Source organism: Acomys russatus, chromosome 7 (genome assembly GCF_903995435.1).
Source record: "Acomys russatus chromosome 7, mAcoRus1.1, whole genome shotgun sequence".
In the NCBI taxonomy this organism is placed as follows: domain Eukaryota; kingdom Metazoa; phylum Chordata; class Mammalia; order Rodentia; family Muridae; genus Acomys; species Acomys russatus.
The window spans coordinates 20,594,930-20,616,972 of record NC_067143.1 but is presented as its reverse complement, the minus strand read 5'-3'; the positions used below and the strand labels follow the sequence as shown (position 1 = coordinate 20,616,972).

General features: G+C 39.8%; 1 protein-coding gene across 6 annotated transcripts in view; it reads left to right on the top strand.

The window, feature by feature from the left end:
- Tjp1 (tight junction protein 1) overlaps nucleotides 1-22,043 on the top strand; it is a 233,071-nt gene that overhangs the window by 158,342 nt on the left and 52,686 nt on the right. For all 6 annotated transcript variants that reach the window (XM_051148682.1, XM_051148684.1, XM_051148683.1 and 3 more), the window contains exons 2-4: nucleotides 4,331-4,387; nucleotides 19,475-19,599; nucleotides 20,515-20,617. In XM_051148682.1, the coding sequence (XP_051004639.1) occupies nucleotides 4,340-4,387; nucleotides 19,475-19,599; nucleotides 20,515-20,617 (276 nt within the window). In that variant the 5' untranslated portion in view covers nucleotides 4,331-4,339. The remainder of the gene's footprint in view (nucleotides 1-4,330; nucleotides 4,388-19,474; nucleotides 19,600-20,514; nucleotides 20,618-22,043) is intronic.

The window sequence follows — 22,043 nt, the reverse complement described above, 5'->3', positions numbered from 1 at the left end:
AACAACAACAACAAAAAATAAAACACGAAACAAGATTAAAAACAAACCAACAAACAATAGTGCTCTAGGGAAACTGGGAGCAGCTTAGGTAGTGGAGTTGCTCCCAAAAGGAGCCCAGAAAGAGCAGGATGACTTGATTCTCCAAATGGAGGACTGGGAGCCACGTAGAAACTGTTTAGGTGTTTAACTATGATTTTCTAGGCATATATTTAGTATCTAACATTTTTAAGGCACATGGAGATTTTGTTCTTTTGTGATTGTTAGATAATAAAGTATATTGATCTTAGCTTGAGAGATGTTCAGTTTTTGTATTTTAGGTCTTCTTTGGCAGTAACTAATGTTTTATATTAGCTTCATTGGTTCTCATGCTTTCTCCCTAGCAGTTTCTCAAGTTTACTTTGTTTTTCCTTTCTTTCCCCCAAAATAGTTGTAGTCTATAGGGTCATCGTCGTCCTTTGTAACTAGATGTTGGTTTCTGTTCTAGAGTCTTGCTGATTGATAACTCTTAGATTAGTATCTACTCTGGCTCTCAGTGTTATCTTCAAACATGTATACCCTGGATCTTCAAGTTAAGCATGTCTGAGACCACATATGTAATTGTTGACTGCCCTTTCAGAGCTGCCGTTTGCCTTGTTCTGTGTTTTCAGGATAGAATGTCTCTGTGTGTCTCTGGCTGCTGTGGAGCTCACTCTGGAGAACAGGCCTGACGTGAACTCAGGGTTCTTCTGTGCCTCCCAGGGCTGAGATTAAGGTCCCGCCACTGCCACTTCCTTCTCACATTAGCTTTGCTTCAGCTGATCTTTCTGCCTTAAATCTGCCCTCGGTTCACGGGCCTCAGAATGAATTCTGATTTTACTGTTCAATTGTTTTTGTTTTTCAAGACAGGGTTTCTCCGTGTAGCTCTGGCTATCCTGGAACTCGCTCTATAGACCAGGCTTGCCTTGAACTTAAAGAGATCTGCCTGCGTCTGCCTCCCAAGTGCTGCCATTAAAGATGTATACCACCACACCCAGCTGATTCTAAAGTTTATTAGTGCTTTTCTATTGAGTTTAAAGTTACCAGTGTTACATCACAATACATGTCATGTGTCTGGAGATCTGTGTTTCTTGGTTTAACCCTCTCTCTTTCACAGATAGTACTATTTAGTCATAGGAAAATGAGCTTTCTTGTCAGTTCAACTCTTCTGACTTTCTCCCATTTGTAATTGGCCTAAAGGATGATGAAAGTAGCTAGATTTAGGATCTAGAGTTGGCCGGAAGCCCTTCAGATTTGGTGATCTGAGTAGTGTATTTGCCAGCTGGAGCTTAGAACAAAGAAACCAAACAAACTCTTGGCAGATTCTGAAATAACAGCTTTTGCATCTTTAGAAATTATGATTCTAGTCAGTTGATGCCGACTAGAAGTTGTGCAAAACTAATACAGCAACCTAGGATTACAGTCGCTTTTGTTGCTAATTATTGAATTTATGACCTATTCTTTAGTGTATTTTAACAAATAGACCTTTATAGCTGGGAAGACCTTTTTCCTTGAGATAATTCAATCTAACTGCCTGGTCTTATAGGTGAGGCAAACTAAGATCTCATTTCTAATTCATAACAGATTTGGGTGCTGGTCTTATTGCTGGACTAGCTCATTTTCTGTCTGTCTTGCAGAGTTAATAGATAATACTAGAAGCAGGATCATCATGCTTAGTGGATTGATGTCCTGCTCCTTAATTTTGTACAAGCCTACACACTTTTAGGATGGGACTGGTGTGATTTGCCAGAGGCACTTGTGCAGGCTTTACAGGGATTCATTTTTTAGAAGATGAATACGTTCATAGCATGAAAATTAGGTTTGTAGAGCAGTAGATGAGCACTGGGACTTAACAGTGAGCGTAAGCCTTCCCAGCCCGGCTTCTGTTTCTCCTCAGAGGCTCTCGTAGATTAGGTATTCTTCCAGAGGCTGCCCTCCCTGTTCTAGAGGACCCAGTTCTCACTCATAAGCAATCATTTTCATAATTTAATAAATGAAACCTTTAAAACAAAAAGTCCAACTAGAAACAAAATTTTGAAACTTCAAGTAACAATGGAATGTGAATGTACTTTGAAATATGTTGTCACCTTATTGTGAGTAGAAAAAGTGGAAAAAGATAAAACACCTGATGAGAAATACCACCCACAGTTCCTTTATTTCAAGCTGATCAATGTGAACCTTTTTCGTATCTTTTCAACCTTCTCTGGACTTACACTTAAACAAAATTAGATTTGACAACACCCAAGCTGTTTATAATGTGCTTTCCTTTGCCTAACAGTGTAAATATGTGATCATCACACCCACGTGGAGAGCCACACACTTTTCATAAGATAGTCACCAAGGACAGTACCAGCTGTCATTTCATTTACAAGTTGGACTGATAGGGACGGGATTACAAGGTCAAAAGCCCTGCTTCTAGTTAGCAAAGTGGACCCAGGGAAAAAGCAGTTTAGAGCTGTGCAAGCAGTTCTCATTGTTAATGTCAGCGGCGATTGCACAGACTGGATTTATTGTAGACACTTTATTATGTGTGTTTTAGTTCAACTGTTGGTGTTTAATACGTCTACTCATCACCATTACTGACTCAACGTGGATGAAGGAGGGTTTATGCACTTTGTTGTTTTGTCTGTCTGTCTTCTGTCTCTCTGTGTGTCTGTGTCGCTCTGTCTCTCTGTCTATCTCTCTGTCTCTCTCTGTCTCTGTCTGTCTGTCTCTCTCTCTCTCTCTCTCTCTCTCTCTCTCTCTCTCTCTCTCTCTCTCTCTCTCTCTGTGTGTGTGTGTTTGTTTTTAAAATCTGGTCAGTTTTTGTTACAAAAACAAACCAGCTTTGTTTCCAGGGGAGTTTCATTAAAAGAAAGTTTTGCTGCTCATGATTGAAAGATTGAAACAAAAGCAGGTAGGGTTGGCAGTTTTTATCTATGGGAGTGAACAGAGAGATCCTTTCTCCTCCCTTATTCATTTGGGAGGAAAGTCAATCTAGTTGCTTTGAATTTAGGGAAGCAGGCTTTCTTTATAGGGGTTCATTTTCTCAGGCGACGTTATTCTTCAATTAAAATTGCTGTGGGAAAAGAGAAATAGGCCTCTGGCACCTTGATGTACAGTCTTGTGATGCTACTGATAACGTGTAACAGAAGCAGATCTCACTTGTGAAAGGTGCATTTATAGACCAGCTGATGAGGGATGTCCTGAGGACGTTTGCATACCACTGTTGCTTTTCACCCTACATTATGATAACTATGAAAAATGTTTTTTAGAAATAAATACATGTTAGGTACCCCGGTTTATTAAAAAGCGACTTCCTAAGAGGGCCTGAATTACTTTAAAACCACCAAGAGCAATTAAAACCCAATTCAAAGGAAATCTGTTTTTAAATTCTTTGTTTGTGTTCAACTTTCAACTTTTAGATCATTTATTATCTCCATGAGAGACTAATGGTGGGTGGTAAAACTCAGCTGCCCTGTGGTCTGTAGGATCTACACTGGAGCCTCTATTGTTTTAGGGGCTTGGGACTTTCTCTTTTCCTTTTTTTTTTTTTGTTTTTTTTGTTTTTTGTTTTTTGTTTTTTTGAGACAGGGTTTCTCTGTGTAGCCTTGGCTGTCCTGGACTCCCTTTGTAGACCGGGCTGGCCTCGAACTCACAGAGACCCACCTGCCTCTGCCTCCTGAGTGCTGGGATTACAGGCGTGCGCCACCATGCCTGGCTGGGACTCTTGTTTTAATGCTTTGTAGATGCACGTTTGTGAAATGTGTAACATGAAAACGATTTTCTGTATGGCTATAAATGAAGTTAGAGGAAGTGATTATGAAAAACTGAAACTGGATAGAGCAGTAGTGCTTGTGACTTTAACCTATCAGACGCGCTAAATCTGTTTTTCTGGACTGTGTATTTACAAATACTGAGTTCAGAGGTATTTTTCCCTTTTCTTGTTTCACGCAACATGAAAAATGCTCTTAAATGTCCACTGAGATATTTTAGAACTGTGGCAACTTTTTACTCTGGTCTGTCTGATGTGAAGCATAAAATTGCTGAATTAGCTAGTTGAAACCCGATTTCTGTTTGCATTCGATGTAGAGCAGCATCTGTCCAAATTAAGTTAAAAACAAAGGAAGTTCCTGCATGTGGTCTCCTATCTCTTAAAACAGAAACAAACAACCCTTTCATAGTTGCTAAGTGTTTTCCAGAATATTTTTAATATTAACAGTACAAGTCTTGGTATTTTATTGTGCTGAATTGTTTCCAGAATGCTTTCCTTTACTTTATTGAAGCCTTATTTTTTTAAAAAAGGTAAATACTTTGTTTTCTTTTCCTTTATCAGAGCACAGCAATGGAGGAAACAGCGATATGGGAACAGCACACAGTGACGCTTCACAGGGTGAGTTTCTGCTGCAGTAAATAATCAGTGTTATAATTCAGGATACTGGCAGCTTTGAAAACAATAGAGGAAAGCCAGATGTCAGGAAGCCAAAGAAAGGGGAAATGTTTTCTATATTCTTTTGTTTAAAATTAGATTTATAATAAAGTCTTCATTAAGGTCAGAAGTGAGCATGATTACTTTTTCACATATCCTTTGGTTATTTCTTATATATTTGCTATTTTTATCTCCCAAACTAAGTGATTTGTTGCTTAGACTTTTGAATGATCAGATAAAAAATTAAACATTATAGACTGGTTGTATTCACATGTTTGTATGCTTGAGGTTAACCAAGTTACTTTCTTTTTTGTTTGTTTGTTTTGTTTTGTTTTTTTGAGATAGGGTTTCTGTGTAGCTTTGACTGTCCTGGACTTGCTTTGTCGACCAGGCTGGCCTCGAACTCACAGTGATCTGCCTGCTTCTGCCTCCCAAGTGGTGGGATTAAAGGTGTGTGCCACCATTGCCCGGCTCCCAAGTTATGTTCTTAATAAAATCTTGAAAGAGGGCTTAGGTTGTAGCACAGATTATAGTGTTCGTGGTTGTGGCATGCAGGAAGCCCTGTGTTCCATCCCCAGATCACACTAAACTCTAATTAGTGAAATCCTGGCCCTCCGAAAGAGAGACAGGAGGATCAGAAATTCAAGGCTATCCTAGCTATGCAGCAGTGTGTACGCATGCATGTGCATGTGTGTGGGCATTCGTGAAAGATAATTGTTCATTTAAAGCATGTACAATCTGAACAATTGCAGATGGCCAGGAAAATATTATTAATAAACACAGTGCAATCAGATTGGTCTGAATTTTAATTCTGCTTTCCTGTTGCTTTAGAAATGGGGACATAAAGCTGGGCGTGGTGGTGCACACCTTTAATCCCAGCACTCGGGAGGCAGAGGCAGGCGGATCGCTGTGAGTTCGAGGCCAGCCTGGTCTACAAAGTGAGTCCAGGACAGCCAAGGCTACACAGAGAAACCCTGTCTCGAAAAACCAAAAAAAAAAAAAAAGAAATGGGGACATAACTTGTTTTGTAAACCATGGTGTTTACATATTTTAAATGGGGCTACCAGCTGGAAACATGGCTCAGCAGGAAATAGTGCCTGCTCTTCAGAGGGACTCAAGTTTTATTCCTGGTACCCATGTTGAGTTGCTCACAACTGTCTGCAACTCCATCTCCAAAGGGTCCCTCTTCTGGCCTCTGCAGGCAACACACACACACACACACACACACAGACACACACACCACACCACACCCCCTTTAACCTTAGCACTAGGGGGCAGAGGCAGGTGCATCTCTGTGAGTGCAAGGCCAATCTGTAATACATATCAAGTTCCAGGATGGCCAGGGCTATGTAGAGAAAGAAGCCTTGTCTCAAAAAATAAAAATTAAGTAAAATAAAATGGGCTAATGGCACCAATTTATGCTTTATCTGTTCAAATATGGCTCCTTAAATTCCCCTCTTTTCTCCCTTTGAGCAGTGCTGACTCTACACATGAGTCTCCAGCTTAGGAGTATTTAACTATATGGTACATACCCCACGCTGATTGTTCCTGAGACGTTGACAAGTGGGGGTGGGGAAATCATGTTCCTGGACACTACTTTTGATTATCTCATGAGTGTTTGAATCTGCACATTGTGATGAAGTCAGTTAATTATTGAAATCAAGTGGTTTCGGGCAGGGTATGGTTGACCTTTTTCTGTCTCACTAAATGAAGAATCATTTCAATGATATGTAACCTAGCTTTCAATTTGTAAAGCTGAAATATGGCTTCCTGTTTGAATTGTGCTTAATTAGGTAGCATGTCTAAACAGATATGTATGAAACATAAAATAATTTTATACCTTATGTCTTCTCTTGCTTCACTGTGATATAATGGCTTGGTAGCATTTTATTTATTATATTTATTTTCTTATTTCTTAATACCTTTATAATTTTTCTTGGTATAATTTGCATAATGGTAAATTCATACTCATCTGGTTCTGAGTTTTGATATAGTCACATTTAAAATGCAGAGTGACTTCATTACCTTAAAACTTTACTTCAGACCCCTTTGTAATCAACTCTGTCCCCTTACTCTCTGCATTGAGCCACTGATTTGTCTTCTTAAACGTGGACCTTTTCTGAGATGTCATATAAATGGACTCATGAAATAAGCAGCTTCTTGAGACTGACTTTGTATACTTAGATTAATATGTTTTGAGACCTCTTCATAATGTGACTTGTATTAGTATGTAGTTCTTGGTTATTATTAAATTCCACCCCATTGTATGAATATATAATAGTCACTCATCTTACAGTTGTGGTATGTTTAGGTTGTTTGCAGTTTTGTTTACTATGAATATATCTGCTTTAGTATATGACATTTTGTAATGTAAATAGAAATGGGATGGCAGTGGGTTTTAGGCTAGCTGCTAATTTTATAGGAAATTAGCAGACTGAATGTGGCTTCTCAGCAGCAGTGTATGAGAGTCAGTCTTCTCATCAACTCCTCATGTTGTCAGTCTTAACGTTGAGTTCTGCCAGCCTAATAGCTGTCTAGTAGTAAGTACCCCACGGTAGCTCTTTCAGTTTGCACATCTCTGGATTAATGCTGAGCACCTGGTAGTGATTAGTCTTCATTGCCAAGTTGAATGGATTGTAATCTTCCAGGACACAAAGTGAGGCCTATCTGTAGACAGGTGTAACTGAGGGGAGATGACCCTCCCCGAATATGGGAGTCCTAGGACTTAATGAAAAGGAGGCATCTTGTGGAGCACATGGTCTCTTTCCACTTTCTGACTGAAAAGACCACCAGCTGCCTTACACTCCTGCCACTATGCTAGACTGTATTCTTTTTTATACCTAAGCCAAAATAAACCACTCCCCCTTCTATTAAGCTGATTCTTCTCCGGTATTTTGCCAGTGATAGCTAACTAATACACACCTTCATTCTCTATTCTCCCACAAGTGCCCAGTGATCCTGGGGATTGAACCCAGTGCCTGTTTTTTTGTTTTTTGTTTTTAAGTATTGTTGTACTTTCCTTCCATATTTCCATCCAAACACCATGACTAAAACCAACTAGTTTCTTTGGGTTACATGTTCTGCTCTCTCCCTCTGTCCCTCTCCCCGCCACCCCCCCCCCCCCCCCCGTCTCATACGCGCGCGTGCGCACACACACACACACACACACACACACACACACACACACACACAAAAGATTTATCACCGAGGGAAGACAGCAGGAACCTAGAGTCAGACTGTACAGGAATGCTGCTTACTGGCTTGCTCCTCATGGCTTGCTCAACTGTAACAGCATGGCCTGGTGTTTGTATTTAGTTGTTAATTATCTTGCTCCCTGAGATCTGGTTGCTGTCTAGACAAGCACATTCTCAGGCACACCTGTCCTTGTTGATTGATTAATTAAAAAATCCTGAAGCCTGGGTAGGGCCGAGGTGAGAGGCGTAGCTATGATTAGCAGGCTTCGGGCACAGAAGGATGATGGGAAGGAGAGACAGATAGAGGAAAGAAGGGAGCAGAGTCGCCATGCGATGGGAAAAGAAACATGTGGCCAGGAGTTAGTTATCCCTAAGGTTTAGTGTGGAGAGGGGTGGCCCAGATGGAAAGCATAAGCAAGTATTTATGGGATGGGAAGTAGCCCAGAGAGAAATTATTAGAGCAATTGGCATGGAGTGTGGGGCTCAGAGGTAATGGTAGTTTAGGGACTTAAGATCTGCCCAGCCCCAGGTAAAGTAAGGCTTATCAAAAAAAATCTGTCAAGTGTCTGTCTCTTTTATTTTTTGATAGCAGGTTAAATGAAACTGCTGTAATAATGATAGGCTTCTAGTAATAAACATGGGCATCTCAGGCTTCATGTGTGTCCTCTAGTAATAAGAGCGGGACTTTCTGACATGGACTCTGTTGGCATCATAGCCCCCCACCCCCACCCCGGTGGAACTGTCTTGCCAGGCCACCGGGGAAGATGCAGCTTGATGAGCTGGAATGGGCCTCCTTCCCTTTTCTGAGGCCTGGGGGAGGGGGGTGGGACTGGGAGGTGAGGAGGGATGGAGCTATGACAAAGATATAAAGTAAATAAATAAATAAAATTTTAAGATATTATTAGCTATATCTTTATTTACTACAATAATCAACTTGCTCTTTGTAGTTGTTTTCCAGACAGGGTTTCTAATCCACCTGCCTCTGCCTTTGGAGTGCTGGGTTAAAGGTGTGGGCCACCACCATCAACTTGTTTTCTTATACAATATAGGCCAGACCTCCCCAGGTCTAGGTCCTCCCACAATCAATCAGTAATCAAGAGAACGCCCCCACAGACTGCCAGCAGCCCAATCTGATGGTGGCATTTTTTTCCAACTGAGGTTCCTTTTCCCAGAGAATTTTTGTCTAGTTGACAGATAACTGGCACATATGTGTTCAGATCTTTTGCCCATTCGATTGCTGTTAGTTTTTTTTAAGATGTCACATATGCATAACAAAAAAATTCGTCAGAAAAATTAAGTTTAAAAAAGTGTCGGGAGGCAGAGGCATACGGATCTCTGTGAGTTCGGGGCCAGCCTGATCTACAAAGTGAGTCCAGGACAGCTGGGGCTACACAGAAAAACCCTGTCTAGAAAAACCAAAAAAGGAAGAAGAAAAAAAAAAAAAGTCATCTGAGCTGGATGTGGTGGTGCATGCCTGTAATCCCAGCACTCAGGAGACAGAATCAGGCAGATCTCTGAGTTTGAGACCAGCCTGGTCTACAAAGCGAGTCCAGGACAACCAAGACTACATAGAGAAACCCTGTCTCAAAAATACACACACACACACACACACACACACACACACACACACAAGTCATCTGTTGCAATTCATCCCCTATGTTTTATTTAGGTTGCTTGCTGTTTAGTTGTGGTAGTTCTTTATGTATTTGGAATATTTACCCATACCCAATATGACTTAAAATATTTTTCTTGATTACATGGTTTGCTGTTTTATTTCACTCTGGTTTTTGGTACACAGATGTTGGAGTTTTAAGAGTTCCTTATATATTCTACCTTCTGGATGCAGATTCATTATCAAGTATTATTTTATATTTTCTCAGCCTGTAGTTGTTCTCTGCCTTCTGACCAGCATTTTTGTTTTAATAAATCATGTTTTTTGGTTTTGAATCTTAGAAATTTTTCCCAACCCTAAAGTAAAAGGCTTTCTATGCATTCCTTCTTCTAGAAGTTGTATGTGGGTTCACTTTTATATATGATAAAATCAGACTTTTTTTCATATGGATCTCTTAATATTTTGAGCAACCATTTTGCTGAACAGATTACATTTTCTTCGTTTAGTTTTCCTTCCCATATTTAGCAAAAATGACTTAACCATGTATGTGTGTGTCCATAGTTTTTACTCCCTAGCCTTTTTATTAACTTATGTGTTTACTTTGAACAAATTACCTCTGCCTTGATTACTGTAGCTGCTTTAATTTTTATGAAGTCAAACTCAGGATCTCATGCAAGCCAGGGGCTCTCAAGACAAGCTACACCTCTTTTTTTATGTTGAGCATGAAGGTATGAATAACTTAGCAAAGGATACTTCTCCTCTTTGCCAATTTCTTTGTTACAAGTACTTGATTTTGTAAGATTATTGTTAAAATTATTTGGCACACATAAAAATAAAGAAGAAGTCAAGGGTTTGAGAGGGATGGGGGGGGGTCACAGGAGGGGTTGAAAGGAGAAGAGCAAAAGTGATGCAAAGATAGTACTCATGGATGAGAGTCTCTGAAAACGTTAACTATTTCAATTACAGTAAAAGTGCCTAAAAAAGAAACATATACACAAAATAGTTAGTTTACAAATTCAAGTACTGATTATGTATGAAGGTAAATTTTATAGGACATAAAAGTTTGAAAGAATTTTAAAGGATAATAATAAAAGGTTATGATTGCTAACTGTTCATTGAAATGCCTATTTCAGCACAAATTATATAATTAAAATCAAACTGGGTCCGTAAATCAGGTACTGTTGAGCTAACTGTTATCTATGATCCTTTTACATTTTAACTAAAAAAAAACATGAAATATGTAGCTTTCAGTAATTTAAATTTTCCAAATGTTCTTAAAAAGAATTATCAACCTCAGGCTTCAGTTTGTTTTTTGTTTTAAATGCAGTTTATTTGTCACAACTGAACTTCTTTGAGGGAACAGCTACTACTGGATGACCTCTGATGATAGCACCCTCCATGGGTAAACGTTTCCTGGTCCATTGCCCTAGCACTGGGGAGGCAGAGGCAGGATGATCTGAGTTCTACACCAGCCTCAAGAGAGTTCAGGACAACCAGGGCTCTGTTAAACAGAGAAGCCTTGTCTTGAACCGCTCCTTCCCCTCCCCCTACCCCCCAGCAACAATGACAACAACAACAAAAGAGAAGGAAGGACAAAGTATCACCTTTCCTTGTCCATTGGCTCTTGGGTGTTTTCATGGTGTCTTAAAAGCATGATTTCACTGGGTGTAGTGATGCACTCCTTTAATCTCAGCATTCAGGAGGCAAAGGCGGGCAGATTTCTGAGTTCAAGGCCAGCCTGATCTACAGAGAGAGTTCCAGGACAGCCAGGACTGTTATACAGAGAAATCCGGTCTTGAAAAACAAACAAAAAACAACAACAAAAAGAAGTGATTTCAGTGTTCCTGCAGCAACAGTTACCAGTATTTATTTTTTTTCCCCAAGTAGCAGATACTAACAACCCAGGAATAATTCAGAACTCTGAGCCATGCTCTATAAAAATAATTCCAGCAGCTATGCAGGATTTATTCCTGTTGCACCCTGCAGAGAAATCGACTGCACGCCAGGTGGTGATTGCATACCTTTAATCCCAGCCCTTGGGAGCAGAGGTCAGAGGTAGGCAGATCGATGTGAGTTCTGAGTTCGAGGCCAGCACTGGCTAGAAAGAGAGTCCAGGACAGTCAAGGCTACACAGAGAAACTCTGTCTCAAAAACCCAAAATAAATAAATAAATAAATAAAAATAAAAAGAAAGAAAGAAATCAATTGCACTTGCAAACACTGGACTTTTAAACTTTTCTGCTGCAAACTTTGTAAGAGTGAAAGGCTGGTTGGAGCACTGTCATTGAGTTGGTTAGACTTTGGGTCTGTGTCATTTGGGTCTGTGATGTTTTTATTTATTTTCAAGTTGTCTTTAATAATAAAGCTTATAAGGCTAGGAAAAACATTTTAAAAAGAGAGGAAAAGTTATTCCTTCAGGGAAGGAGGTGAAGAAGTGAGGTGTCTTTTTGCTGAGGCAGAGGCAATTCAATGCCTGTTCCCAGCACAACACTTAACACCTTTTGGAAACCAAAGAGCTGTGAAATTGACATAGCCCTCTTATCTGTTTACCTCCCATGAACCCTCCTGGGGAACTGGCATCTCCTAAGCCTCTGGACAAAGCAGTCACGACTGCATCCATCACACTGCCTTATTTACCTGAGGACTGCCCACCTAGATTGCTGAGATGACACTGCCAACAGTGACAGGACCATGCTGTTTCCTTAACATTCGAAATCCTGCTCCATTTTCCTTGAGCTAACAAGACACAGAACTGTAGTGTTTCCTCATTCTTGAATTTCTAATAATATCAAAGAAAATAGTACAGAGATGAATATTTTAAAAACTTATGTTGTATTGTGTGTGTGCGCTCACGCATGTCCGTCCGCCCCCCCCCCCCCCCCCCCCCCCCAGCTTGCAGGCCTGAGTTGGGTGTCTTCTTCAGCTGTTCTCACCTTGATTTTGAGATATGGCCTCTTCCTGGCCCTATAGCTCACAGATTACTAGATTGGCAGAGCAAAAAAGCTCCAAGCACCTGCCGTCTTCACTGCCTCCCAGCACTGGGGTTATAGGCACACAGCTGCCACACCTAGGTTTTATGTGAGTCTTGGGATCCATACTAAGAGTCTCATGCTTATGTGGCAGACACTTTGCCAAATAAACCATCTCCCCAGCCCTAGCATCATACTTTATGTTGATGTTGTTGTTTTGAGGGACGGTTTCTCTGTGTAGCCTTGGCTATCCTGGACTTACTTTGTAGATGGGGCTGGCCTTGAACTCACAGAAATCCACCTGCCTTTGCTTCCTGAGTGCTGAGAATACAGGCGTGCGCCATTGCGCCCAGCCAGAATCATACTTGTAACTAAAGTATGCTTTTTTTTTTTTTTTTTTTTTTTTTTTAGTTTTCTTATTAATAACAAAGCAGCAATAGAAATGTAGTGCAGTAATGGTAAGGTATACCTCTAGTTCCTGATGGGTGATTTCGCTGGCTCCTTTAACATTCTATTCTCAGGGGTAGAATACAGTTAGAATAGACATTTGGAATGGAAGCTATTGGGGCATCACAAATTTACTTTCAGTGTCAAATATAGTTTATACATTTAAAAACTACCCAAACCCAAAAAATCATGACAAAGTTAGAACTAGAAAAACAATTAGCTTTATATCCTTTTTTCCATAGCTCATGCCTGTTACATTTATCCCTTCCTCATCACCTTATATTTAGCCTTTCTTATTCTCTTTTTTTCATGCTATATGCTGTACCCACACATGCATTTGTTTACACATACACATATTTGATTGATTCTGCATATAAGAGAGAACATGATTTTTTTCTTTCTGAGATCATACAATCTCACTTAATTCTTTTTGCTTGTTTTTCCAGACAAGGTTTCTCTGTGTACCCCTCTCTATCTAGAAACTCTCTCTGTAGACCAGGCTGGCCTCTAACTCCCAGAGATCCACCTGTCTCTGCCTCCCAAGTACACTGATTAAAGGTGTGTGTCACTGTACTCTGCTTTTCACTTAATTCTTTCTTTCTTTCTTTTTTTTTTTTTTTTTTAAGTTTTTTCGAGACAGGGTTTCTCTGTGTAGCCTTGGATGTCCTGGACTGGCTTTGTAGACCAGGCTGGCCTTGAACTCACAGTGATCCTCCTGCCTCTGGCTCCCAAGTGCTGGGATTAAAGGCGTACGCCACCACGCCCAGCTGGGAAATCTTAATAATATTGAAAAAGGAAATCACTGAAGATTCTAGTTGATGGAGAAATATTCCACGTTCTTGGATGGGCAGAAATTAATATGATGAAAATGTTTACAGTACCCCAACTAATTTATAGAGTAATGCAATGCCTGTCAAAATTTCCATGTCACAAGGGTAGAAAAACAATACAGTAGTTCATATGAAACCAGAAAGACTACAGATAGCTAAAGCAATCCTAAGAAATAAGGACAGCGCTGGGGGTGTTACAGTGCATTACTTTTAGACTATGCAGCTACAGTGATAAAGAGCCTGGTACTGGCATAAAAACGGACAGAAAGACCAGTGGAATAGAACAGAACCTATAAGTAAAACATCAGAATCGCAACTCCTTAATTTTTGACAAAGGCAGAAACATACATTGAATAAAAAGACAGCGTATTCAACAAATGCTGTTGGTAAAACTGGTATTCTATTCACAGAAGAATGAAATTGGACTTGTATCTTCCTGTATAAAAATCAATTCAGAATGGATCAGAATTTAAACCTGAAACACTAAAAGTTTTAGAAGGAAACACAGGTGATACCTTCAAGACGCTGGAGTAAGCAACAACTTTTCAAGCAGAATACCAAAAGCACAGGAACTAACCCCAAGTACCAACAGATGGGTCTACATGAAAACTAAAGATGTCTGTACAGCAGAGGAACCCATCAGCAGGACCCATAGACAGAATGGGGGACAGTGTTACAGCAGCACTGCAGACATGGAGCTAATATGCAGAATTTAACAAATAATCGCAGGAATGAAAGGAAATGAAACTGCCAGCCAACCAACGGGCAAATGGATTGAATAGTTTTCAAAAAAGAAACCCAAATGGCCAGTGAGTATTTTAAAAGTGTTCGGTATTCCTAGCCATCAGGGAGATGCAAGTTAAAACTCCTTTGAGACACTCCTCATGCTAATCAGAATAGCTATCATTAATAAATCTGACACTAAATGTTAGGATGTGGGGAGAGAAAGGAACCTTTATTCACTGTTGCTAGGGGTACAAATTAATACAGCCACTATGGAAATCAGTTTGGAAAGTTCACCCACCTATTTCACTCCTGGGCACCTACTTAAGGGACTTCATTAATACCCTATCATAGAGATATTTGTACTCTTCTGTGTGTTGCTGCTTTTTGTTTTGTTTTGTTTTTTTAATTATAGCAAAGAATTGAAATCAGCCTAGTTTTTCATCAACAGACGAAGAGAAAATGAAAATTTAGTGTATTTTCCTATAAAATGGAATATATAAAAAAATGAAGTTAATCAAAGTGGGAGGAAAATGAGTAGACTTAGGATATATAATATTGAGATCACAGTCTCAAAAACAAACAAACAAACAAACACCCAAACCTCATGTTCTCACTCTCCACCTCTTCCCCTCCCCCCAAAGATTGGGTTTTTTGGTTTGGTTTAGCCCTGTCTGTCCTGGAACTTGCTCTGTAGAACAGGCTGGCCTCAAATTCTGCCTCCCAGGCACTGTGATTAAAGGCGTGGGCCACCACCATCTGTCTCTCCTGTTCTCTGTTGTGTGGGATATAGCCAGTAATGTATATGTAGGCAGATGTATACGTGTGAGTACAGTATAACATGAAGGGATTTTTTTTTTAAAGTAGCTGTTGTTTGAACTTCAATGATGTGTTTGTTTTTGGTTTTTAGTGTGTGTGTGTGTGTGTGCGCGTGCCTGCCTTGTGAGTATGCATGCCTGTGGAGTTCAGAAGAGGGTGTTGGGGACTGAACTTGGGTTCTCTAGAAGAATAGCAAGAGGTCTTAACCACTGAGCCTTCTCCTCCAGTCCCTCTTAAAGTTCTTAAAAGATAGCTTTTCCAAAGCAAGTTGCAAAACTTGCTAAAGATTGATTCAGTTGAGCTTGAGACCGCAGCACAATATCTTTTAGATACCAGCATCCTTTGGTGTTTAAGTTGCTCTGGAATAAAATGTAGTGTCTAGAGCAGGGGCTGCAAACGTCTATGAAAAGTCCAGATAACAATTAATAAAATGGGGCTCTACAGGCAATAAATCTTTGTTATGGCTGTATACTAGTCTATAGCTGTAATGCAAAAGCAGTCCTAGTAGGGAAACAAATGAATATGGCTATGTTCCAATAAAACCATATGTGTAAAAGCAGACAATTGGGCAAGGTTGAAGAAATGGTCCAGTTAATAAAGTGGTTGGTGATGTAGCACCATGAGGACCTGAGTTTTGACAGCCCCAAGTAAAAAACCTAGGTGGGTTGTCCTGTGTGTATCATCCCAGCACTGGGCCCACTGGCAAAGCACATCTAGCCTAATGAGCAAACCCTGGGCCAGGGAGAAATCTTGTCTCAAAAAAGGTGAGGAATAAGGAATAACACCAAAGTTGATATCTGACATCAGTATGGGTAACACACATGCGTGTGTGCATGTGTACACATGATAAAAACAAACAGAATAAATTGCAACCTGGACAAATTTGACCTTTGGACCATAGTTTGCTGACACTGATCTAGAGCAATGGCTTTCCAGGTTTATTGCAAAGAAAGAAGAATCAGCTAGATTGTCCCTTTTCACCAAAGATTCTGATTCCTTTGGCTTAGGGTAGGCGTGGAACACCATTTTTAAAAAGCACCAGTTTTGAGATGCTTTATACTTCTAAGAAATTCTGACACAGTAATGAAAATGTTTGTTACTATGTGGTGATGAATGATATAATAGTAAGTGGAGGACATGACACACATATGCAAATAATGACAAATCCATAATTAGATGAATGGCATAGCAGTTAAATGGATTAAAGTCCTAAGACTTTTCTAAGTTTTTCTCTTAGTTTTTCTCTTTACTGTCAAGAATAACATATGATGGGACTTGTTCTTTCATTTGTATTCTCAAAGGAATCTTGGCATATCTCAGAAAACTAGAAATCATTGAAATCTAGTTCTATTTTTTTGTGTGTGTGTGTGTTGTTGTGTTGTGTTTTAGACAGGGCTTTACTATGTACTTTTCCTTTGACTTTAATATGTACGCTGGGCTGGCTTCAAACTCAGGAATCTTGGTGCTTTAGCCTCCTAAGTGCTTGGCTCTAGTTCAGTCTTCAGCTCTACTTACTGGATGTTCACTCCATGCTAAACACCTTCAAAAGAGCCTGGAATTAGGAAGAAATAAGCCAAGCTTGACTGTTTTCACATGTTGTGGTTTTTGCACTCAGTGAGAGCTAAATACGTAGCTCATGCAGCAGTCTGCTCCGTTGTGGTATATTATAACCTCTTCAGGTGGGAAATCTTAGTCACTTTGTATCACCTTACTCCACACCCAGTAAAGTTTAGTGGGCATTTGAGATAATGTCCATAAAGCCACTCCTAAAGATCAGCAGCACTGCCCAGTAGCCCTATTATTATACAATCCACATATAGAAGATAGATGATTTTAGTCTTCGTATTTTAAAAAATGGCTTAAGTTTTCATAAACTACTTGAGTCAATTAAAATATCATTTTAATGTGTGATCAGACTTTTAAAGTTATGTACCTTTTCCCATGCTGTTATAAAAAACGTTTGCGCATTTTACAATTTGAGCATATTTTAGGCAAGCCCAACCACATTTAAAGTGCTCATCGTCACCATAGCTGATGGTGCTCCCTTAGCTAACATTTAGGAGGTTGCAGTCTGTGCTGTACGTCTTCCATCAGAACACTCCACTTTATTTTCAGCCATTCTTTCTTAGAAATTGCATGTATATTAAGAATCCTTTGAGAATAAAAGGAATGCTCAGGAATTAGTTAAGCATTTCTAGTTTCAAACGGAAGTATTATGGTAAAGTTTTCAAGGAGTGTGGATCTTCTGGCTCCAGGAGGGCAGTTTAGCCACATACAAAGTGATGGACTTGGACCTCTTGGTATACCCCATGTGCAAAATTAACTTTAAAATGAATCATAGGCCCAAGTGTCACTAGAATCCTATAACTTCAAGAAGAAAACACAAGAGTAGATGTTAATCTTAGATTAGGAAATGCTTTATTGTATATGATGTCACATGGCCTCAGAACTATCTGTAACTCCTGTTCCAGAGGATCCAACACCCCCACACAGACATACATGCAGTCAAAACACCAGTGTACATAAAATAAGAAACAATGTACATAAGATAAAATAAAAAGAATGCCTCAGAAGTTAACTATATAGGTACTATGTAACCCAACAATTCCACTTTAGAAATATGTCTAAAGGAAGCAAAAATAGATATCCACTCAATATGTAATGTGAATAGTCATAGCAACCCTTTTTATAATAGCCAGAAGTAGAAATAACATAAATACCCATTTGCTAATGAATGGTCAACAAGATGTGAAATATCTATGTAATCGAGTGTTTAGCAGTTTATAAAAAGGATACATTTTTAAAAATTAGCTTGCTCTGTCAAGACATAATATGTTTGTACATGGCTTAGTGATTGTCAAAGCCCTCACTTCGTTGCATGCCCTTTAGCAGTGTACATATACTGTCAATATGGAATTTGGCAATGACAGTTTGTTATAAACACAGCCCTGTCCCCACATAATACACAATGAAGGCATTTATGCCTAGGAGGTAAAATTGTTATATTGGAATACCCAGTGCTATTGTGTACTTTATTAATAGCTGTAAGATTATCTTTATTATTTAAATAGCTGTGTTTATGTACACATGTGGAAGATGTCAATACCAGGTGTCATCCTCAATTGCTGTCCATTTGGACATTCTGTTCTAATTCTAACCCCAAACTCCTTGAGCAGTTTTCTGTGGAATTAAGTCAGCAACACAAACAGTGATTTCCTGTTTTTGTTCTTTAAAGACACGGTCTCTATTTCTCAAGCTTGCTTTGAACCTACAAAGATGACCATGAAACCTCTGACCCACCTGCCCCTAGTGCTGGGCTCATATGTATGGATAACTATCCATGGTCAAACAGCAAGTTTTAGAATCAAACATTCGAACACAATATAATCCAAAGATACACTAATTTGATACTTACATGCTGATAAATGATGTTAACATACTTGTTTTCCATGATTGAAATATGTGTCTGTAGGAGCAGAAAGTTGTATGAACAATAAGAACACTTGTAGTAGCTGGGTATCCTGACATATGCCTGTCATTCCAGCACTCAGGAGGCAGAGGCAGGAGGATTGCTGTGAGCTTGAGGCCAGTCTGGTCTACAAAGTGAGTCCAGGACAGCCAAGGCTACACAGAGAAACCCTGTCTTGAAAAACTAAACCAAACCAAACCAAAAAAACCAACCAACCAAACAAAAAACACCTGTAATAGCACCCAGAATCTGAACTGGGTTGTTTTAGGTGTTGTCATCTCCTGGGCACAGTGGCATCCACAGAACAGAGTGCACATACAGCGCACACGCTCTATGCTCAGAAGCAAGGCTGTGTGCAGTCCTAACACTCAGAAATAGCTGGACTTTTCTTCTGTACTGAGCCATTGAGTCACTGCTAAAGAAATTTGAGTTCTTTTAGAAATTTGTAGCTTACTATAATTTATTTAGTTAAAATATAAAGAATAAATGATTAAATGGTGCATTTCCTATTACATAAAATGTATGTAGGACATAAGTGTGTTACTGTCTAGAGATTTCCTTCTGAGATTTCTAGAATAATTGGAGGAACTTGAAATACCTAATAATTGATTTTAAAGGCAACTGTTGCGTTGTGTAAAATGACAGATGGTATGTATATGAGTTAAGTGTGTCACTTTTGACCCAGGTGTCAGTCTTTGTCCCTTCAGGACCCCATCTGATAATCAAAAATAATTCAGGATCTTACTGTTCAGAGTTTTTAAATCAATTTGGTGCTTATTGAATATTTATGCAGTTGACACTTTTAATGTTGTTGTATCTGGTATATAATTTACTAGAACACAATTCTTGTAGATAATGTGTACCCATGGAAGTGAGGACAAATCACAAATAGCAATAAGATTACAATCTATAGTTTCTACATTATATATGCCTTAATGAGCAATTTTGTTGCCCTTAAAAGAACTATTTTACTGTAATTGCTGTTTTAGGCTCCTGGATTTGGATTTGGAATCGCAATATCTGGTGGAAGAGATAATCCTCATTTTCAGAGTGGGGAAACCTCTATAGTGATTTCAGATGTGCTGAAGGGAGGGCCAGCTGAAGGACAGCTACAGTAAGTGTGTGGGGTTTCGTTCTTTAAGTCTTGATCCATCCACCCCCCAACCTCCCTGCACTGTTCCTGATCTCAAGCATAGGTCTGTTTTGGTAGTGATTCCAGGTTATTTATACCCAACTTTTTCTGTATTTACTTAATATTTTTTTCCTTAACTGAACATACACTTAAGAAATCTTTAGCACCAGGTGTGGTGGCACACACTTTTAATCCCAGCACTTGGGAGGCAGAGGCAGGTGGATCTTCAGGAGTTCGAGGCCAGCCTGGTTTCCAAAGTGAGTCCAGGAAAGCCAAGGCTACCCGGAGAAACCTGTCTCGAAAAACAAACAAACAAACAAATCATTATCAGTGATGCAAATGGGCAGCTAAGTATTACTACTTACTTTAAAATAGAAAGTAGCTGATGGTAAAAAGAATGAAAGAAAACTTGTAACTAGTTTAGGTGGGCTTTTGAGAAGACACGAGGCCTGTCTTCTGAATACCGAGGAGATGAGTGCAGTACAGATAATAAGAAGGGCAGGGAGGGAGAATCGAGACTCTAATCAGAAGGATTCAAAGACATTTAAAAGAAGAAAGACTTAATGTTCAATGATGGCATCTCTGCTAGCTGGGTGACTCAGTTTCATCTAATGCTCTAATTCAGCTACCAGTGATCCTTTTGTTTGTAGTGCCTGCTCTGTTCAGGCATTTGGGGAAACACTGCGGATGCATCAAAAGAAAAAGAAACCGATGTCCCGTGGTTAGCTGTTAAATGCTCTGGTGAAAGACCTGACGGTAAAATTTGATGTTGTCTTATCATTGCTCTACAGACAAGCAGATTCATTAGCTTGTCATTCAAAGAAGACATTAGGAGGGTCTTGAGTGTTACTGTTTTTCTTTAACATGTCTTTCTGGTGTTCTTTTCCTTCTTCTTAGGGAAAATGACCGAGTTGCAATGGTTAATGGCGTTTCAATGGACAATGTTGAGCATGCTTTTGCTGTTCAGCAGCTAAGGAAAAGTGGGAAAAATGCAAAAATTGTGAGTATATTTTATGTTCAATTTAGTAGAAGTATCAGCTACTGTTGGTACTTGTTCAGTATTTGAACCCCCTCTCCACCCCTTGAACTCAACCCTTCCCTTCCCTTTATCTCTTTTGTTTTCCGACAAGGACTCTGTAGTTTTGGTTGTCCTGGAACTCTGTGTAGACCAGGATAGTCTCAGATTCACACAGACCCTTCTGCCTCTGCCTCCCAGGTGCTGGGATTAAAGATGTAGGACACCAAGGCCAGCTTCTCCTTTTCCTTTAAGGAACTGAAAAGTCACTTCCAACGTAGTTGTTGCAGAGTGAGTGCTTCTTACTCTTCTGTACTGTGTATCTAATCTACGTTCAGATAGAAATTTTCTTTTTGTTTATGAAAGGAGAAGATATGGAGTTTTGTGGCTTAATGCTGCTTTCTTTTTTATGTACTTAGGTTAGCCTGGCCCTTCACAAGTAGTGTGAAAGTGCCTGTGGTCCTCTTTTCTCTCATGAGCTTTGTTTACTGGGAAAGCTTTCCCTTCCTTCTCTGACCCCACATCATCTACCATCTTAACCGTAATGTGTTGAGGATAAAAAGCCATGATTGTCTGCAAAGAGTTGTTCACAGCGCATTTCAAGTTAGTGTCTTAAACCAGAGTCTGGGATTGCAGGATGCCCTACCATGCCCAGCTTCTGTTTGTTTGGTTGGTTTGTTTTGGTTTTTCGAGGCAGGATTTCTCTATGTAGCCCTTGCTGTCCTGGATTTGCTTTATAGACCAGGCTGGCCTCGAATTCAGAGATCCGCCTGCCTCTGTCTCCAAGTGCTGGGATTAAAGGCGTGCACTACTACCTCCCAGCTCATGCCCAGCTTATGTAGACGTGAAACAAACAGGGAGGAAAGCAGCTGTCCTTTGTCCTTCCTAAAAGCACATTGCAGGGGGCTGGAGAGCTGCCTCTGAGGTTAGGAGTGCTCTCTGCTCTTCCAGAGGTCCTGAGTTCAATTCCCAGCAACCACACAGTAGCTCACAACAATCTATAATGAGATCTGGTGCCCTCTTCTGGCCTGCAGGCACACATGTGGGCAGAGTACTGTATAAATAATTATTTAATTTTTAAAAAGGACATTGCTTGTCCTTTTATCATACTGGCTTCTCTTGCTACTTGTCCTCCACCTTCAAACATTGTTTTCTCCCAGAAGACCCACTCTGGCTAATCTGGGCAGTAAGAAGCAGCAATGTTTAGTGTTGACTCAGCCGTAGAAGATATTTAGCCATGAAAGAAATATAACATGGTTCGGAAGGGAATAGCAAGACAATATTATCAGGCAGTTATTAGGCAGAGCCGATTTGAGGTAATTTGGGAGAGATTAAAGCTACAAGTCACATAGGATGTTGACAGGAAGGACCCCTCTTAGAAGTGGGTATCGAAGAGAACAAACTCTTGACA